At 44.0% G+C, this 20,498-nt stretch overlaps 1 protein-coding gene across 1 annotated transcript in view; it reads right to left on the bottom strand.

Annotated features, from left to right (window-relative positions):
• LOC112946679 (deubiquitinase DESI2-like) overlaps positions 1-19,335 on the bottom strand; it is a 46,651-nt gene extending 27,316 nt beyond the window's left edge. The window contains exon 1 of the mRNA XM_026038567.1: positions 18,855-19,335. Coding sequence (XP_025894352.1) covers positions 18,855-18,893 — 39 coding nt within the window. The 5' untranslated portion in view covers positions 18,894-19,335. The remainder of the gene's footprint in view (positions 1-18,854) is intronic.
• Positions 19,336-20,498: the final 1,163 nt, after the last annotated feature.

Here is a 20,498-nt window from a genome sequence, read left to right as displayed (position 1 = left end):
AAAGAAATATTTACATCTGTAGGAGCTCTCTGCAAGTTGTCGTCAGATGGCATTAATAAACTGTTATTTGCATGTGTCCTATGCACACCCATCAGAAACAATAGGAAAGTAGTTTACAATCTCTTTGGAGTCAGAATTATCCCTTCTTCTACTTTACTCATTGTCTCCACAAAATATGATATAATGACTATTCATGTCTAGAGCTCACATCGCTCTGAAATAATTCATTAATAGCAGGTCAAGGCAGACACCAACATAGTCTAAGCTAGAGAGGATTATCTCATTCCGCAGAAAAAAGAAAATAGAGCAAACTTGCACAAGCGAAGAGCATGTATTTGCTCATACATCATATCTACAAAAAAACACATTATGTCTGCAAATATACAACTAAGCCTTGAAGGACAAACATTTTAATTTTCTGGTTCACATGGATGCCCTTGTTGTGTTAAGCAAACATCCCTAGGAGTGTATACAAAGCAAGCTATGGAGAGGCTGACAATAAGCCTCCTTTCATCATTTTAATCTTCAGTAAAATAGTTTCATCGATTTTAACATAAAGTCCATCTTAAAGGCTAGAATAAGGCCCTATATTGTAGGAGAATTTTCCAAAGATGATTTGTTCTTGGCGAGAATTCCTGTAGGAACAATTTTCACCTAAAAATTGTCCTCCATAACACGGAGCAATGTTGCTCCCTAGAAACACCTACACCCTCTATCCCAATAGTTATCTTGCTCAGAGGACAGCCTCCTTCACCAAGGATGAAGTCACAAGAGCAAAAGCTCAACCCTCCCAGCTTAGCTTATACTTCAAGGTGCATTCATGCACCGTGAAAACAAGCACACAGCTTGGTCAGCTACACTTCATCAGCTTCAGCTTCCCGGTAACCAGGCATGAAAACCATGCTGAATATAGAAATACCAGCCACCAACAGATCCTTTTTTCCTCTTCAACAGAAATGGTGCATAAACTTCATTTCCATTCTGTGAAATCTTGTAACCGTGGTTGTTACATCACTTGAACACTAATATTACGGGGGTTTGGGGACTTGCATTGGTACATGTCTTCTTTGCTCTTCCTTTCAACTCAGTCCTACCGAGGTGCAGGCTCTTTTTCATCAGAGGGTAAAAGATGAAGAATGTGAACAAGACCAGTCCAAAGCTGAATCACTGTGTTGGCAGAAGGAAAACATTCCCTCTGAGAGGAGGGATATTGGCTATGTTCAGTAGAGCAATGGGAAGGAGAATAACACACACCACCTCACAAGACAGTATGTAGAAGATGCTTGAAGCAAACCAATCACAAAAGGAGTTTTAGTCTTTTGGAAGCACCCGTACACTTGAATTATTTGGAGTACACAGCTGTTTGTCATAGGAACACCCAAGCCTCAGCTCCTGCACAGTCATATAAAAGATGTAGACATAACAGACACACAAATTATACGTAGGAACACTCAAAGGTATCCAACAAAGAGCACTGCAGGTAAACAACTCTCATTATCACTGAGCACCCAAATTGTCTGAAGAACTTAAGCTTTCAAAAAAAGATTGAAACATTATCTCTTATAGTTTCTTCTCAGACCAGACAAAAAAAAAAAAGGCTAAGAGGTAAGAGTCAAATAAAATTAAAAAAAAAAAAAAAAAAGGCTATGGGTAAGAGTCAAAATGACTGTGAGAGCAGGTCCTGTGACAACAGGCTCTTGGAATTGTTTGGAGAAACCAATGAACATGCAGAAAAGGCTGATCTCATTGACATAGTTAACTTGGATGTTGAAAACATTTTTGATAACATCCCTCAGCAAATACTTTCAAGGAAATTAACCAGTCATGACACAGAGGGATACAGTAGGGAGTCTGCAGGATAATAAGTGGCATGAAAAGCATAGATAGGTGATGACTGTGCACTGTCTGATGCACAGCTATCAAAGGAAACCAGCAGGAACCATCTCAAAGCAGAAGAGGCTGGTTTTCACCACTGTGCAACCTGTTAACTCCCTACCAAAGGGCACAGATGCAAAAAGTTACATTTGTTCAAGAGAAATGAATAGAAGAAAGATTCACCAAAGCTTGGTGAAGGGACAGAGGTCAAGCTTAGGAAAGCCCCAGAGCTGAATATACTTGGAAGCTGGGAAAGCATGAGGTGGAAATATTGTATATGCTCATCCTCCTCTGTCTTCCACAGCGACCACAAGCAGACACCAATAGAAACGTCTCCATTACAGCACAGTAATTAAAAAACAACAAAAATCATGGAGAGGTGTTAATCTTCAAAGAGAAACGAGATGACCTGTTTCAAACTCCAGGCAAGCATTATGATCAGCTGGGAGGGAATCCACCTCACTCTTTTATAGCCAGGATGCAGTTTAAGCAAAGGTTTCAAGATTATATTGTAATTGCTCAATTAGCTCTTGCATGCAAAAGCATTTCTCTTGCATATCTCTATCCATCTCCAGCAGGGCAGAAATCCAAAGCTTTCTGTCCACTGTGGATTTTCTCTTTCAATTCATTAGGATTAATTTCTTTACCACCCACGCAATTCTCTGAATCCCTCCCCGCTACCCCCGCTCTCTGTTGCCACCTGTCAAAGTTAAAGATGATTGGTGCTTCTTAAAAGCTGCACAGAGCATCTTTATCCATCTATTTACTGGCAGATGCTTTTCCTCTTCCTTTGCTAGACTACTTCTCTCCGAAAGCTTGCAGTCTGTTGAGGTGTCCTCAAATCACATACGTACATGCAGCATTTAACCTTGTCCTCTCAAGCAGCACTAGTAGTATAAACACCCAATCCTCCAAATCCTAGGGAGATTTCATATTTACAAGCCCTTGATAAAGCATGAGAAGACTTTCAAATCAGTCAGTCATCAAACTAATTGATAACCCCTGTAATATGGCCTACAAAATGAATTCAGGCAACCCCAGAACAGTCTATTTCTCTTCTAATGAAAAGGATGAATTTTGGCAGATTAACAGGCATGCAATCTTGTCTAGTCACTGAGCAAAACTAGGATCAGTCGTTTCTCCTCATCACTTTTTATCACAGTCTGAGGCTTTTATAGAGTCATGGGAAACAAGTAGGGCATTAATCCTTCTGCTCCGACCCAGCTACCCTAGGTCACCAAGCGATACGTCCTTGGGATGTTTCTTGAGTTATATTCCCAGAGCTGCTTTGTGAACAAATTCGGTTGGGGAACCAACGGTGTCACAGTACAACATCAAACTGCGTGAGTTTTCTTTGAAATGGGGAATCAATAGTGAGCCTGTGCTTTCAGTTTAAAGGGAGTGAGCAATGGTAAAGCACTCCTGAGTCCTGTTCCCCTCCACTGCTGGAAACTGTCTGAACTGCAATGAAGTAAAGCACCGGTGAACTGGGAAGCCTCACTGAACTCCTTTGCTTTGAGACATCTATCACCTTCCTTGAAAAGGTTCCTGAGCATTTTCAGCAGCCACCACAGCTGAAAGAGAAGAAAAGCAGTCTCACAAACACTCTAAATCACAGCCAAAGAGCCTCAGCACAGCTACCAGCCTCCTAAAAACTAGGCAAGTCAGTCTGTCTGCACGCCAGGTCCTCAGCTGTAAGGTGGGAATAACAGCTTTTTTTCTTTTTCACACAAGTGCCGTGAAGGGAAGTACCCTGAAGACTGAGAAAAGAAGAGGGTGAAGGCTAAGCAGATCTCTTGGGTACCCTCCTGTTGCAGCTCCTGCAACAGCCACACAGTCCAAAGCCACTCAAACCTGCTTTAAACCAGCCAGTGCCGTCAGCAGCCCTTGGAGCAGTGAGCTCAGGGGTAGCTAACGCAGATTGGCAAGAAATAGGGCGCAGGGTCTGTTTGCACTGTGTTATTTCTTTTTTGGGAGCATTCACCGGCTACACTGCTTCTGCATTCCCAGGCCCTGAACAGCAACGGGTGCGCTGCGCTGGAGACGTCTGCGATTTGCACATAGTCCTCTCGAGCTGCCGGGGCTTTTCTGACAGAATTAAAGGCACAACAAATGGAGAGCTGTCCCTCCCTCCCGCGTGCTTCGCTCTCCCGTTGCTTTTGTACTTGCCGAGGTAAAAAAAGCTCCCTCTGAATCAGATTTCATCTGTCACCAAGCCAGCAGTTTTCTCCAAGGAAGCCTCCATGCTAATGACAGGAATGGCAGCTGCCTTTAAACACTCATCTGCCATACGGGTCAGAGGCCGCTAAAAGCAGAGGCCGGGAGCAGGTGTGAGAGTTGCCTGATGAAAGACGGGTGAGGATGAGATGTGCAGCATCTCGGGCGTCAACAGCGGGATGCAGGGTTGCTGCCCCCCAATAAACCCTGCTGCTGTTCACGTTCCCCTAGAAGGCACAGGAGCTCAGGCAGCAACATGCCAGATATCAGGAAACAACGAGTGTTTTAACCTCTTGAGCATCTCTTCACACTCCAGAAAAGCGCCCTCCCTTCTTGCAGGTGAGACCATCCATGGCAAAGACCAAAGCAGCTTGCCAGAAGACTGAATGAGGTAGGAAGCAGGCCTACAGCTCTGATATTTCTCTTTCTCAAAATCCTGCGATTTATTCAAAATGCAGGTTTAGTTGTTCTCGGCTGGGGTCCAAGGACACGATCTGTTGGCAGCGTTACACAATCTATTTAGAGCTCTTGATTCCCACATGTTCAGAGCACTTGTACTTTTCACAAAACATTGTGGTGTCATTGAACATGATGTTATGTTTGAACTGAAGGGAGGAAAAGCATCTCTCTCCATCTATTATTATACGTAAATAAGAGTTGGTATCCTACTATCATGCTCTATTAATAGAGGATGAAATATGAGTGAACTGGGCCCTGGTTGTGCTAATTAGTGATAATTTGTCATCAGCTTACCAAGAGAGAAAAAAAAATCCTGTCAGATCATCATTTCTTTCGCTCCACATGGTGTTCTAGGAAAGAGGGAAAGACAAAAAAAAATACACAAGTACCTGCAGTCCTAATCATCTCAGACAAAGAGTCCAGTTTAATTCATGTATGATCCTGTCTTAACAGAAAGGTTTTAAATGGTGGCAAGGAAGTGTTGCATTGCCCTCACTTGTCAACTGAAATAGGTTTTCAGAAACCTGCACCTCCTAAAGAGCACCCTGGCAAACTTCTGCCCAGTGCTCAAAGGCTGGCATGGTGCCACACTGAAGAAAGGAGGAAAACAAGAAAAAAAGAAAAAAAAAAAGAGAGAAAGAGACAAACACAGCAGGACCTTTCTGTCTTTTTATTTGAGTGATTCTTGGAGTAGAATGTTATTTAAAACTCCTGAAGGTAAGCAGAAGGAAGTCATTTTTTTTCCTTGGAAAAACTATCCTACAGATGAATGGAAGGTAGCTTGGGTTTCTGTTTGTTTTCAGATCTGCTCAAATGTATTTTAACAAAACTAAAATAGAAATAAAGTGTTACTGACATTCCCTTTCCCCTAGAGTAATTCCAGCTGGAAGAGGCTTGGGGTCCCAAGGCACTTAATGTTGAGTGTAGACATAAGCCTCAGTACAGACTGAGCAATTATTTTCTTCTTTTGTGTTTATTCCCTAACCTGTGTCCGGTCAGTCTCTCTCCTTTAGACTAGCCCACAGGCTGAATACAGAGAGCAGGCAAGTCCCAGAGCCTCATGTGAGCTGATGCTTCTCATCATTTCTAGTGGAACCGTAAACAGCAGCATCTCAGAGAGCACCAAGGTGGACAGCCAAGAATCAGAGGTAATTAATTGCAACTCCCAGGATTTAAGGACCTTCAAGAGTCTTTCAAAGGAGATAAATACTTTGCTGCTTTTGAAAATCCTAGTAGGTGCTTATAATGGGCAATATACCTATACTGCCACAGCAGTACAGTTTCAAATATCTTGTATTATGATTTTTCTGTTCCTGATATAAATTGCTATGTTTCTGGTGGCACCAGGTCATTCGATACGGAATTTAGATGCAATAACCATCATTTTGATGTTGCCCATTCCCAAGTGCCAAAGCACACTCTGTGAGAATAGCAACTGTAGAAATAACACAATTGGCAGAGCACTAAAGCCTTTCTAACCTGACTGACAAAACAGTTCTCCGTGCTTCATGGGCATTTAAGGTGCTTGACATAAGGGATATTGTGTTGATTAATAATTAACTGGCTGGAGACACCAAGAGCCCAAGGACAGATGTCTCCGATCTGCAAGCTGTGTGAGCTGAGGCTGCATTTCACAGGGGGACAGAGGGGAGCTTTTAGGGTGGCAAGGTCTGTCTCTCCCTAGGAAGTCGACAGCCTTTTCAAGGCACTTTGCCTTTTGTCTCCCAATATATAAGAAGGAATTATCCTGCATTTTTCCAGGTGGCTCTTGCTGCCCTTGTCACTAGAGGATCAGAGCACCAATGATCTCTGGCACCTCCTGGTGACAACTCACCTAAATGAGATGCATCATTAGAAGCCACATTCATGTACTTAATAGGCCTTAACATCAGCTTTAATGAGACACTTCTAAGAACCTCAGGAGAGGTAACAGGCAGCTGGAGGCATGCTTTAAAGTCCTGAGGTTATGAGAAGTAACAAGTACAGATGCACCAGGTACAGAATTTAAGTACCTGATGAGTTAGAGACTATAAAATAGTTCTTTACATTAACTTTAAAATTCCCCATCTGCATAAATTTGTTTGATCCATCAACAGCTTTAACTGTATCAAGATTATCCAAAACAGCAGCTGCAGTAGGCACTGAACAGCCTATCTCCAAGTAATTACATCCTACAAAGGGAATCCTTGGAACAGTTCAATGACACGCTGTATTATGAAAAGCACTTAAAAAGCCGCAGATGCGTGCGTTTGCCTTCTAGTACGAAACTTTTTTACAGAGATGGATTTGGAAGAGAGGATGTCAGTTTTATTTCCAACATGCTCCCTGCTCCCCTGCCCTCTCCACAGAAATAGAGGGAGCTGAAAGAGCTGAAAACGTTCCAGTTCTGGCTTGCCCTTTAGAAGGCAAGAAGGAAAATTGCTAAGGAGACAAGTTAGAGCGTCTCCATCCTCATCCTCTTTGCTGTTGATCCAGCTCCCAGGAGCAGCCTTCCTTCCCATTAGCTCTGCCCGAGCAGTGAGGGGCAGGGGAGCCTGCTCAGAGCAACGCAAGGCCAGAAGGGTGTGTGACCAATCCAATTAAGCAAAGCACTGGGACAGACATCCCTTCCAACTCCCTTCCTTCCTCTCCCTCAGGGGGCCTCCAATCCTGCTGCTTGCCCAAGGCCTCCAGCTGGGTCTCCTGCCAGCAGCACTTGGCCCAAGGGAAAAGCCGGAATCTGGCCCAGATGATAAAACACAGTGAAGTCTGCACACATCCACATGGTTTGCATTTATTTTCTGAGGCTTTTGCTCTGAAAAAAACACATTTTACAATTGAATATGTGGCTAGGGATGTAGTAAAAAGAGTCTCACAGGACTTCTAGTCCCAAGAAGAGCATCTAAGCTTGAAATACACCTATTTATTTTGGCTCCCTGATCTGTTCAGGGAACCAAAAGATGCCTCTCTTTGGTTTACAATGGTATTAATCTTCACAATTTTAGATTAGCATAACCCTAACCCATTCCTTAATGTATTTTTCCCCTATATTCCCACACCAACAAGCACAAAATGTACAGCACTCCAACAGCAGAAAGTTGAGTAAGTCTATTCTGCATCCTAAAGAGCTACCTGAGATAAGACCTCCAGCTGTCTTGAATAATGAGCACCTATAAAAAATGGAGAAAACAAGAGGATAGTAAATAACATCTCAGTCAAGAAGAATTTATGTTAAAACTGGAGACAGAGCTCAGTCAAAGGAGATGGGTGGATTTCAGCTTGTCACTCATTTCTAAGTCTGACCTCTGCAGACCTTGACACCTCCAAAAATGCTTTCCTGGCTTTCACCAACACCTCTGGCACGGGGCACTCCAAAGAGGCCTTAGCATACGTGTACTCAGTGCTAGGACATGTTCAGAAGAAAGGCTGTGCAATTGCCTTTCTTGAGTTAGGTAGTCAATTGTGGAGGAAAAGGCAGAAAAGATCATCTCAGGAAAAAAAAAAAAAAACACGTATTTTTCAAAGTGCCCTGCTTGAAATGAAAACAAAAGCAATCAGAGGGAAGGTTGTGGTTTGGCTTCTGTTTACAAGGAAAAGCAAGTGCCTCCTGTCTGTACCTCATAACCAGGAGTCCAGACACTTATACATGAGAGCAGAAATCAGCTTTTAACCTCCTCAGTTTTGCCAGAGATTTGGCTCTCCACCTACCTCACAGGGAAGGAGCCTAGCTACGCTCTCATAGTGTGTCTTCTATTCAGAGCGTCTCAGTCATTCCAAATGAAGCACTTACCTTTCATATGAACAGAAGGAAAAAATCCTACATACAAAGATATCTACCTGTTCAGTAGGCCGGACAACACTGAATAGCACTGCAACCTGGCAATTAAGATACCCCATGAGAACAGCTAGATTCCAGTAAAAACCCCAATCCTCTGCTGAATGGATATTGCATTAAATATCTGTTAATAAGAAATATATATTCCAAAAAATAAACGATGCTTTGACACAAGCAATGTGGAACAACCAGATCCAGAGTGCCCTATTACCTGCTTTTACGTCAGACCTGTGAAAAAAGGTAGATATATTCAAGTCCTAAGGGATTTTAACAAGGTCTATGTCACTGTAGATGAATCAGCATACTAGTTAGTAAAAGTAAAAGGCAAAAATACCATCGATCATCCTCCTCTGCTTTGCACATAAATAGCACTAATGTCAAATTGCTTGGGCATATCACGCCACCTGAAACATCCTGATGTTTTCAGGACATCTATGTAGGATTGGCAATAATGACACCTGTGAGAGGACAGACCTGGACTGTTCTTGAAAGAAAGCCAAAGGTCAGATGGATATGCAAAATTGGCCCTTAATCCCTGCACTTATGCCGTCAAATAAAGTTGTTTTTTCCCCTAGGGAGTAAGCAAGTTGCCAAGCAAGTACCCTAGCCCTGCCCAGAAACATCTACATCCCTGTCCTTTTCTCATCCATCTAGAAGATGTGCAATTAGAGTCTTGGCCTCTGCTCCATTCAAGATTTCAGGTCAGTGACAGATCCAAGGTAGAAGATGACTTCTCTGACATTAGTTCCATGCCCAAATTCTTATCATCTCTTTCTGTCACTTCTCACATTCACCAGGATAATCCAGAGGTAGGGGAGAAGACAAAAGTAGGGCAGCTAAAAAATAAACCGCTCCACAAAGTCTGAAGCTGAGAAAGATGCACAAATAAGCCAAGAACAGATGTCAAGAAGAATGCAAGTCATTTTATACTATCACATATCTAGGTAAAGCTAACCTATGACAAAGTCTATAACTCTAGAAGCTATCCTGAGTTCCTTACACTCTAGACCATAAAGCATCTGTCATTATGAAACAAGACTTAAAGAAAAAAAAGTATAATCACTAGTAGAAGATATTGTAGATATTATTGAAGGTATTAGTAGATTAGAAGATATTGAAGAGAAAATAAAATGAGTTGATAGTTTCTCGTGGTTTGAAATAATTCTAGAGAAAGCACAATGAAAGAGCCAAGGTTCAAGTTCATCAAACTGTCTTAGCAATGGAGCTTTCATTGTGCTGGCTTTCTCTCCTGTGCCAGGTTCTCAGTCTCCCAGAGATGGGGGGGATCTTCCAGGAGTAGTCAAATGGTACGTGACCCATGTGTTGACCCACATGATGAAGACTGCTTACCAAATAGGCTGAAATGATTTCAGCATTTCTAGCACCTGGCACTTGTTTCTTTAGATAATCATCCCCGCCTATCATGCAGGGCATGAAGAGATGTTTTGTAACTCACAGTATTTCCCCTGCCCCTATCTTTGCTTTTACAGGCACCTTAAGGTTCACTGCTGGAGGACTAAATTACCAATTAAGCAATTTTCCATTCTTAGAATGTAGCCTCACATTTTGCTCTGAGACAATAAATCTAGCTTATGTGTTTATTAGATAAATCTCTGAAGTAGAAGATATCTATTTTCACTCCTCTGTGTTTGTCAGACTAAAGAATATGCAAGGTTTATCCGGAAGAGCAAACATTGTTTTTATTTCCAAAGGGGAGAGAAGGAGGAGAGAGAGGGGGAAAAAATTTTAAAAAAGCATCAGTTTGCTGGAGTCACTAGATTTGTGAAAATTTGTGGATGAATCTCTTCAGCCCCAGCAGAAATATAAATTTAAATGTATTGATATTGGATTCCTACAGCTTTGGAGCTTTGGTTACATAATGTTGGCATAATGACAGGAACAAGAGGTACTCAAACACAGAATTAAAAATAAGGGTAATCCAGGTCACTAGAGTAGCATTCAGTCCTGGGACATCAATTTAAATTCAGTCTATCTCACTAATGCACAACTATATACCTACCCATCACAACATTGAGAAATAGATCTGACAAACGGTCGCACTGCAAGGGCTCAGCTGTCTACAGCCAAAATCCCCACCACGTGCATGACTGGTCCCCATGAGCTGCCTCAGTAGGAAGCCAGATGACCACCTGAGCCACAGCAGCAGAGCAGTCTGTAGACCAGCATTGAGATTCCTGAGGTAAAAGAGCTTGCTTTGACACTGCCAATGTAGATTTATTTGGTAAATAAAAAGAGTGTCAGTCTCCAGCACCGTCAATCTATCAGCTTTCATCAGTGCTAAGAGTTTTTTGGGTTTTTTTTTTTTTTTTTTTTTTTTTTTTTTTTTTTTTTTTTTTTTTTTTTTTAAATATCCAAGTGATATTAGGAACCTTGACAGCCTAATAAGCCAGAGGCTAAATCTTGCTGCCAGAAGTGTCATGTTCTAAAAGGAATCTGCTTTGACATTTGGGACAAACCCAAAAAGCTCGAAAGAAGATTCACTGGAAAACAAGTTCCGTATGGTTTCACAAGGAAACAATCATTTTGTCTCAGAGAGGCTTAGAACCATGCCCAGAGACAGGTCAATGGACTGCAGTTTTCCCTGTAGATGTGGTTAAAGAACAAGTTCCAGTAGCAGCAAGTGTTTTCTATAACTCTAGCCTAAGACTGAGCTCAGTTCAAACTCCTGGATTTACTCCTGTGACCCTGCCCATAAACAAGCCACCTCCTGACTCTTCGATCCTTCAGGCTGGCTTGAATTGAGCTCTGTGGAAACACTAAGCCAACCTGTCAATACAGGGACTGACTCAAGGGCATTGGGTTGATGATAGGACCTGTGCAGTTTTGCTCCAAATGCAGAGCTCAATTTTATTTACATTTTACATTGAGCAAAGAGAACTTAAAGCTTACACATTAAGGTTTCTTATGTTTGCCAGGGCTGATGTAAAGGAGAGGGAGTTGCAGAGCAGCCTTCTAAGCATGTGAGGATTCCCATGTCATTCTGGGATGAGCCGGTTCAAGTCAGTCCACCGGGCAAGAGAGCCCTGTTTCAATGAGCTTATTGATGGGATGAATCCTGTACCTGGATATAGGAATGCTCTGTGTACCATCAGGTGAACGAGCCCATAAAATAATCTCCTGCATAAGTTAAGGGTAGCCAGCTAGAGAACTGCAGTGCTGAGGGATATCAGCAGTACCATGGACAGGTACCCATCTTGTCACCCTGACAACATCAAAACAGACTATTTCCCTGATAGATGACACATCTCCAGGCGGTTGCCAGGACAACAAAAGCCTATTTATTATGCATAAATGGGCACATTTCATTGCTGGACTTATTAACCCAGGCCATGCCACATACTGTTTAGCTTCTTAATCAGTTTAGATTGAATGCCCAACATGTTTTGATTCCCTGTTCTTGAACTAATAGACTCAGCTGAAGTTCAATATACTAGCTGCTTTATCTTCTGGTCTTTTGATTGATTTCTGCTCTCCAAAATACGAGAGAGGCATGTCTAGTTTCATTTCATCATTTTCTCCTAGACTTCTGTAATCTCCCTGATTACAGACAAGTGCCTGCATCACCAGACTGTTTTCCTTTTCCTTCCTCTCTGAAGTTCAAGCAGGAAAGGGAGCAATCCAAACCTGCCCAAGGTCAGTCTATTGTCACTCAGGTTAAATTCATGCAGTCTAGAAGGAGAAGAGGAGCAGAAAAAAAGCTCAGTCCATACCACCAGGTTACTCAAATTGATCAATTAAAAACCATAACTTTTGCCTTTAGAGGAATTTGTTCCGTTATTTGTTTTGTTATTTAATTTAATGGCTATTTACATTGGGAAAGGTTGTGCTCAAGTGAAGCGGTCTGGATAGTCCAGTGAAGATTTTTGCAGCTATTCCTGGTTGAAAAGTCCTCTCCCTCTTATACCTTGAGCACAGAGCTCTGCTGACACGGAGTTAGAGCAGGGGCTCTCTGCTGTGCCTGACTCCTCTCTTGTGCAAAAAGAGTAGCCTGTCTGCTGCTAACCAAGCTCTCTGAGTGCTAACCAAGAGCCTTGCCAGAGAGTTGAGGCCCATAACAACAAGTATCATAGCATAATAGTAGAGATCTTACAATGGGACTATTACTTTGCCTGAAAGATTATGAACCCCCAACATATGATACAGTATAATCTTAACAGTTTAAAGCAGATTCCACAGAGAAGCCAGCATAGAAGTAGTTACAAGACCCAAGAAGGGCACAGAAACAAGCATCAGAGATCCAGCAGGTCCTCTCCTCCCTTACAGCTTGTGACCGGCGGCATGTTCAATTACTCACAGAAACAGAGGCAGTTTAGGGCTTATATAAGAAATATTGCAGCACTGTAGAGAAATCCACTGCTAGATAGCAGGCAACTGCTGTCTCACTGTTCTGTTTTATTATCCAGTATGATGTTCTTGACATGGTACAAGACAGCAGAGTAATGTTCTGGACAATGGTAGAAATAAAACAAAATAACAAGATCAGAAGTTTCCCCATGTTCCTTAAGGAATGCGAAAATCTGTCTTAACCTTTCCCTACAACAAGCCTGTTGAAGGACAAATGAGACCCCAGCTCTTTCTTTGTCATGGCTTATTTATGGATGAAGTAATTTCTAAGAATTTGCAGAGTGACACAAGAAAATACACGAACCTCATCCAATCCTTCCAAGAAGGAAATGATAAAACTTTTTAAGTGAACAGTATTTTAGAGAACTGGAATTATTCATATTTGGCAAACAGTTTTGGCCAGAAATGACTGACAAACATTTTTAGAAAGGGTCAAAACAGATCATCTAATGTTTTTTTTTTTTTAAAGTAGTGATTTTGTTTCAGAACAATGCTTTCATGCATTAGGAGTAGCCAGAATTTAATTAAAACCTCCCAGAGGCAACATTTTGTGCTTTGCTTTGGAGTTGTTAAATGTATCAAATTTGGTCAACATATGAAAGAAGAGATTCCTAGTGGCTCTATATTACTTTATTTTTAAGACCACAAGTTGTTCTATTGACTTAATGCATCTCTTGAACTCATCATAGCAGGAAACCCTGCAGCTATCAACCTCCTAGATTAAGAAGTCCCTTTACTTGCTTCATAACATCTTGAAATACCAAGTAGAACCAGATGATGCTGTACTTCTCTGCACACAGCAGCTAACTAGCTAATGAGCAGTGTAGAGGTGCCTCCACCTGCAACAGGATTTCTCACCCCTGACTAAGTGAGCTGAGAGCATCTGAGAGCTCTACTTACAGTAATCACAAGCTTGTTGACATTTTTCTGAGTAACTAGACTTATTCCTTCCTCCAGAGAGATAATAAAGTGTTCCACGATCCACTAAGTGCTTATAACATTCACCCCACCAAACGAGGTGTTCTGTTTACAACCCTGCTGCTTCTAAAATGCATTCAAAGATTCCTTGTGTACTCAAGCTACAGGTACAAAGAACTGTTCCTTCAGTCCCCAAATGTTTAATGACAGGGGCCCCAAGTCTCATCTTCGCTATCTCACTTGTATAGGAAGCAAATGAAGCATGCTAAAATCTCAGGTCTGGGTTGGTTTCCCATGAGACATATAGGCTACCACCTCCAAAGGGGATGCAAATAACACACATTAAAACAAAATGCTGAAAGCTACAGGGCAGGAAAGATCAAAAGCGGGAAAAATAACAACTCATACTTCCATAACATTATTCTGCATCAGAAGAACTGGCTTAATGCTATTATGCATGCCCTCTACAGCCACACATACCCTTTAGTTTTAGGCCTTTTCTCGCAGGTCACTGGCCTGCTCTCTCCACTCAGGGACTCTCACAAGCCTCAGAGCACATCAAATAAATACAGTCCAACTCGTACCCTAACATAGGGTCTACTACAGAGGCCCACATACACATCCCCATGTTACAGCCTGCTTTTGAGCTTGCTAGAAAAGCCGGACCGCTTCTTGCAATTCCTCCTTCTTGACACAACATCCTCAAACTAACTCTCATTCCTTGACTTTGGCTTGAACACAGCTCCCACTAGAAGTAACTCTGAACTGGCAGCTGCTTGCAGAACCGCATATAAAATAAGCTCTTCAAAGCTCTTTTCCCACCCAGAGCCACAGGCTCTTATCATCTTCTGATCATGCCCTGCAGGGAGTCCACAAGCTGATTGGCTACACAGAGCCATGGTCGAGGTTTCTTAGTGCAGCTGAAACCAATTCTCCCCTCCCAGGGAGGAGGAGAGACTCATTACAACATACCCAGCCCCGCTGAGCCATTACAATATCCCCAACACAGAAAGGACAATCAAGGTCAGCCTTCAGCTTCTGCACTTCACGTTCTTCCTTTCAGCAAGACTAACACCTCCATGAGATGCCTGCCTTTCCCCCGCCTCGTTCTCTGGCAGCAGGGACACAAGCCACAGCAAGCCCAGAGTATGTCTCATGCACAAGCGACTGGGCTGTAGTTGTGCCATTTTCAACCTCTGAGGCAGATCACTGCAATTTGGGGCCCATAAATATGAAAATACAAATCTTAAGGGAAACACACACACACAAAAAAGGTACTCTTTTTAGTATTGCAGGTCCTCTGCTCAGGAGCACAGGCCACCAGCAGCAATACAGTGAATACAGTGTTGGAACCTGCCTGCTGCACTGATTTCCTTCTGACCATCGTGTTGAGGACAAGGCACAGATTTCCCCTCCAGTGATTTAGTGTCACCAACCTCCCCAGAACTGTTTCCCTCTTCGAAACAATATACATGACTGTACACTTCCAGATTCTCAAATCAAACTGCTCCCCCTACTTCAATACAGACTGCTCACAATAAATACCACAAACATGGGCCTTTATCATTGCAATGGAGACAAGAGTATTGTCTTTGTGTCAGGGACGCTTTGAAAATCCATTCAGCGGTGTGATGAACAAACCAAAACAAAGACACTCATCCCATAATCCGTCAGGCAAGAGAGATCCCAGTTGTTCATCTGCAGGGCCAACGTTTGTCATCAGCCATTTAGATTGGAACAAAATGAATTATATTTTCGGCTACCTCTCTAAAGGTAGCAATCACAAAAAAAAAAAAAAAATCAATCCTAGTGTGTTTGTGGTAACTTGAATCCTATTGTCCTCTTCTTCATTTCTGAAAGGATGACAAATTTCAGTGGAATCAATGGAATAAGGGCAGCACAAAGCTGAGAAGCAGACCTAACCTACTGGCCACAAACAGACCCTACATTGCTGCTCCTTGCTGAACAGAGTTCTCATTCACCTCTGCAACATCTCTGCAACTCAGGGAATCACACCAGAATAAAGTGTGAGCAAAGATACCAACTGATAAAAATGACAAGTTGTTCTTTATCAGCTGTAAGGCAGTGGAAATTCAGGACAATTATAATAAAAGCAGGACAGCAATGAGATAAACATCACAGCTTTTAATTTCATAGCATAAATGTGCTGTGCCATAAGCAGAAAGTGTCATGAATTGCTATCAAATGGACTTTTTTCGGTGGGATATGTTTAGCTAGCCTGTTAAAGTTTTTAACTTAGGAAATATTTGGAGTAACTCTTATGAGTGATTTAAGGCAATGACATCCATTAATGTTCATTGATTTAGTTAATTGTTCCAAAGCAAGCCACAAATAATTAAAGCAAGAAGGAATCATGATTAGATTCTGACTTTAAAAGTCAGCTCTATAATCTAAGTAAGATCTGGTCCACGATAAACGGTCTGAATTTGGGGAGAGAGGAGCTTGTAATTATGAAGGGGAATTTGATTTATCCTTCCAAAGGCAAAGTAGTAACTAATCAGAGCAACCTCTCTCATAAATTTTTTACATCCAGTCACTTCATGCAGGTCTCCAAACAGCTGCTGACCTAGAGTAAGTCCGTGTGAAATTGGATTCAAATTGGGCAAGATGTTCATCCAAGTCCAGACTCCTGATCCATGCTACTACTCTGCGTTCACGCATTGTAAATCAGAGCTCAGGAATCTGGCTGAGCAGCAAAGTTCTCCCTCTTTCTCCTTTTTGTAAGTGTCTACAGCTGTGTACAAGCTCTTTAGCAACAGACAAAACAGAATATAATCACCCTGCTTGCTGGTGGCAAGGGGAACTGCTTTTAATGATGCCATGCTGCACTTTTGGAATATCCTGTGATTTTGGCTTTTTAGTTTATGCTTTAAAAACAAAAATCAAAACCAAAAAAACCCTGTTACATAGATCTATTCACTTCAGCTACTTGTTCAAAATACCTCATTAAATAGAAGTATTTTTTTCTTGAAGAGGCCTGCTACATATCCAGTGAGTAGAGATAAATGACCATAATCTTTGAATGCACAAGAATACACAGAGTGGGTATTTCATAGCTGCACAAAGCCCATAATTGAACTTCTGCCCTCAGGGTAAGCTTTCCTGCAGCGTAAGTGCTTCCAGATGCCATACAAGGGTCATGTTCCTTGTCAGGAAAGCAGAGCTTTAAACCTCAGTTAATTTTCAGCCCCAGCTGTTTTTATTGTTTTTATGAATGTTTTTTGTTTGCTAATTTTTATCCTTGCTTTTCTTTCCCTCCCCATTGAGACTAGCTTTCTAGAAGTCATTCAAGCAAATGTGCTCTTTTCCCAGTTCCCCCGCAATTCCCCACCACGGTATAACAAAGTGCAAATTTTTTCATGGCTGCATTCCAAGCTCCGTGGTGTTAAAATGACAGCAGCAGTGCAAAAGTATGTAACCTCAATAACCATAACGTAGGACTTAAACTAGAGGTGACTCAGTGGTAGACAACCACAAGCATATAAGAGAATGGTTTCTATGTAAAGAGTATTAACTTGAAAGGAAAGCATGGGGTTAGATACAAGAAGGTTTTCATGACCTCCTAGGCAGAAAAGAATAAACAGTCTGAATTAAACTGATGACCTTACTTCAGTTCACTATGGCCAGGTGTCCACTTCTGTATGCAGCAAGCACAAACAGTGAGTCCCTTCTGCCATCCCTTCATTTGGGCCTCATCTTTGGTGTCAGTTATTGGGAAAAAAGAAAAGGCCAAGACTGAGTCCATCGCAGTGTCCAGATCCCTTCATCTCACCAGCCGCTTGGGTTACAAGGGCTAATGACTGAAGGACAACTTTGGCAAAGTCCACAGTTGAGGTTGCCAAAGCAATTACCTATTAACCACTGTTGACCAAAGGAATTTACACCAACTTGCTCAATTTTCCCAACAGTGACTCTAGAAGATGCAGCTTCAGGTTCTAGTTGTGTTTTTCAATAAGTCCTTCAATATTACTAGATGTAATCCTACCTGAATAACCTCTACACTCTCTTCTCTCGGATATTACCTCAGCTTTTTCAGCCAACAAAAGATCATTTAGTCTTTTCAATAAAGGGAGATTTGGTATTTAAAACTACCCACTCCTAATCTCCTTGGTGTCTATTATCAGGATTTGCCCAAAAGGGGAACCCACTCTGCTCTGTGGGCTTCCTGGTGAAAGCTGTCATGGCCTGGTGACAAAAAGCAGAGGTATGGCATAAATATTAAAGGTATGGCACAACATATTTATAGCCTAGTCAATCTCAGGGCCCTCAAAAAGCCATATTTTCCCCAGTAAGTTCACTAGATTTTTGGAAGATTTGAAAAACATTTTTAAAACCTTTAGCTTAAAAAAAAAAAAAAATCAGGAGGGGAAATATGTCACCAATAAAATGTTCCTAAACTGAATACAACTCTCCTGAGCTTGTCCCAGACCTGAGAGCAAACAGGTTGCCCCAATCCCTCTGCTCTGTGGGGACTCATACCAAAAATTGCATTTGGATCTTCTGCTTTCTTGGCACAGATAGTTCCTATACACACTTCCCCTAGCGAGAGGAGGGCAAGGCAAGTCACTTGCCACACTGTGAACTTTCAAGAAATACTTCCAAGCAGATTGCTCCTCCCTGTGCTAAGAACTCACCAGTTTCAATAGTTTCTTATTTTTGTCATTCAAATTAACCTTCAGAGACACCAATTAACTATAACTTCATGCATACAAAGGGCTGACTGAGATTGCCAGCCTGGGAAAGCCTTTCTTATTGTGCTTCCACAGACGGACCCTTTCCCTGGTGCTACCCCAGCCCTCCTCCCCACAGCCTGGAGGTGTTTGCTCGCTCAGAAATGAAGGGCAATTGGCTTCTGCAGAGCGAGAGAGGTGATCACATCTCCTTCCCTAACTGGGGCACTGTAAATTAAAAAGTCCTTCCCCCACCCTGTGCTGCTCATGCAAGATCCTGCAGAAAATCCAGCACAGTTTTACCTGTAATCCGGCACAACGTGCTGAACGTTTCTAAGACAAGAGCCAGGACCAGCATTATCTCTGATGACCAGAACAAGATATCCTTGAGCAATGTGGGGGGGAAATCACCCTTGCTGGAGATCTGCGCTTTGCTCCTCTTATCATGTCTGTAAGCAAGCACAGCTCCCAGCTGGCCCCACTGACCCCCCCACGCAGGACTGTTTCATACTCACCATATCATAAACATTCAGAATCACGGGTTCGTTTGCCATTGTTGATTGCAGTGGAGGCTGGATTGACACCTTCCCGTCCCTGCCAGGTGTGTGCCACTGCCCCCAGGATGCGCTTTTACCCTCAGCCGAATAGAAGGAAACACCTCATCCTACAGGCTCGGAAGGAAGGAACATGGAGGGAGGAGGAAAGGGGGGATTCTCACCGGAGGGGAGGAGGAGGTAAAGTTTGTGGCAAGGAGGCAGAAAGGTTTGGTCTGGGTTTGCTGTTTGTCTGGCGGCGGGGAGGGGATGGAGGAAGGGGGAGAGCGCTACCCCTCCATAGCGCAACAGATCCGAGGGCTCTTTCTAAGTCTTTAGCGCACGGCGGTAACCAGGCACCATCCAGGCTTGCAGATCTCCATCCACAGGAGGCGGCCAGGCTCTCTGCTCAGCGAGGAGCCCTCTCCTGGCTCTGGGGAGAAGTGGGAGCGTGCGGAGCGGCGGAAAATAAAAATAAAGATCTCTCAGCGTCCTTCCCCGGAGAGCCGCGCGCTGTTACGGCGGATGCTGCCCAGCGAGGGGCGCGCAGCGAGCCGGGGCACCGAGCGGCGCCGCGGCAAGGTCACCGCGCCGGGGTCCCCGCGCCCCGGGGCGCCCGCCGGGCCGGCCCGCTGCGGGAGCCGCCGCGGCGCTGGAGCGCGCTCGGGATCTGTCCCTGGTGCTGGAAACGCGGCCGGGAGCCGTCCGTGAGGCTCGGCCCGGGAACCGTCCGCGGATCTGGGGTTCGGCCCGCGGGGCTGGGGTTCGGCCCGGGTGCTGCTCGCGGTTCTGGGGTTCGGCCCGCCGGATCTGGGGCTCGGCTCAGGCGCACCTGGGGGGGCTCCCCGCCCCTGGCAGGGCATCACAGAGAGGCTGCTCCGAAAGCGCTCCGGCGCGGGGCTCGGCCCTGGGAGGAGGAGGAGGAGGAGGAGGAGGAAGGGGCTGGCTGCCCCGGGGGTGGGAGGCGGGTGCTGCAGCCCCCATGGTGGCCAGGCGCGCGCGGGCAGAGCCGGTGCCGAAGTTGGCGGGCCCGGGATCCCCCGTGGCCGCCGGGCGCGGAGGGAGCCGCGCGGGCGGTGCTGGCGGGCCGGCACCCCCGGCCGCTCCGCTCCGCGCCGCTCCGCGCCGCCGGGGACAGCCCTCACTGCGGGATCAGCTCCTCCCAGGCAGGGCAGGGAGCCTGTCCTGAACGGGCAGGATACATCACTGCTCGGCGGGACAGCAGGGAAGGGAAAAGCGAAGGGGCAGGGCAAGGAGTCGCACTTCTGGCAGCAGCAGGTCTGGAGTTTCCTCGGTCCCGGAGCTACTTTACTCGTGTGTGAGGCCCGGGCAGCTCTCGCCAGCAAACACTCCCCTGGCAGTGAGAGTCAATTATAAAATCCATTGCAGCGAAATCCTCTTCCTTTCGCTCCTCCTTTCTCTTTAAAGGGAAAACAGGGTCTACGATGGTGCTGCTGAAAGGAGGAGGGGGTTCCTGCACGCAGAGATGTGAGGTGGTCCGGGCATTAGCACACTGACCTTAAATGCAGAGACACCGCAGATCCTTTCTGGAGCAGCGTGGGGAGAGGAAAATAAATAAATAAATAAATAAATAAGAGGCAGGAATGACCTCATCTGTGTTGGAGG

The sequence above is a fragment of the Nothoprocta perdicaria genome, unplaced genomic scaffold, assembly GCF_003342845.1.
Source record: "Nothoprocta perdicaria isolate Ctin4 unplaced genomic scaffold, notPer1 scaffold_213, whole genome shotgun sequence".
Taxonomy (NCBI): domain Eukaryota; kingdom Metazoa; phylum Chordata; class Aves; order Tinamiformes; family Tinamidae; genus Nothoprocta; species Nothoprocta perdicaria.
The sequence above is the reverse complement of the archived record's forward strand: the minus strand, read 5'-3'. Positions and strand labels throughout refer to the sequence as shown.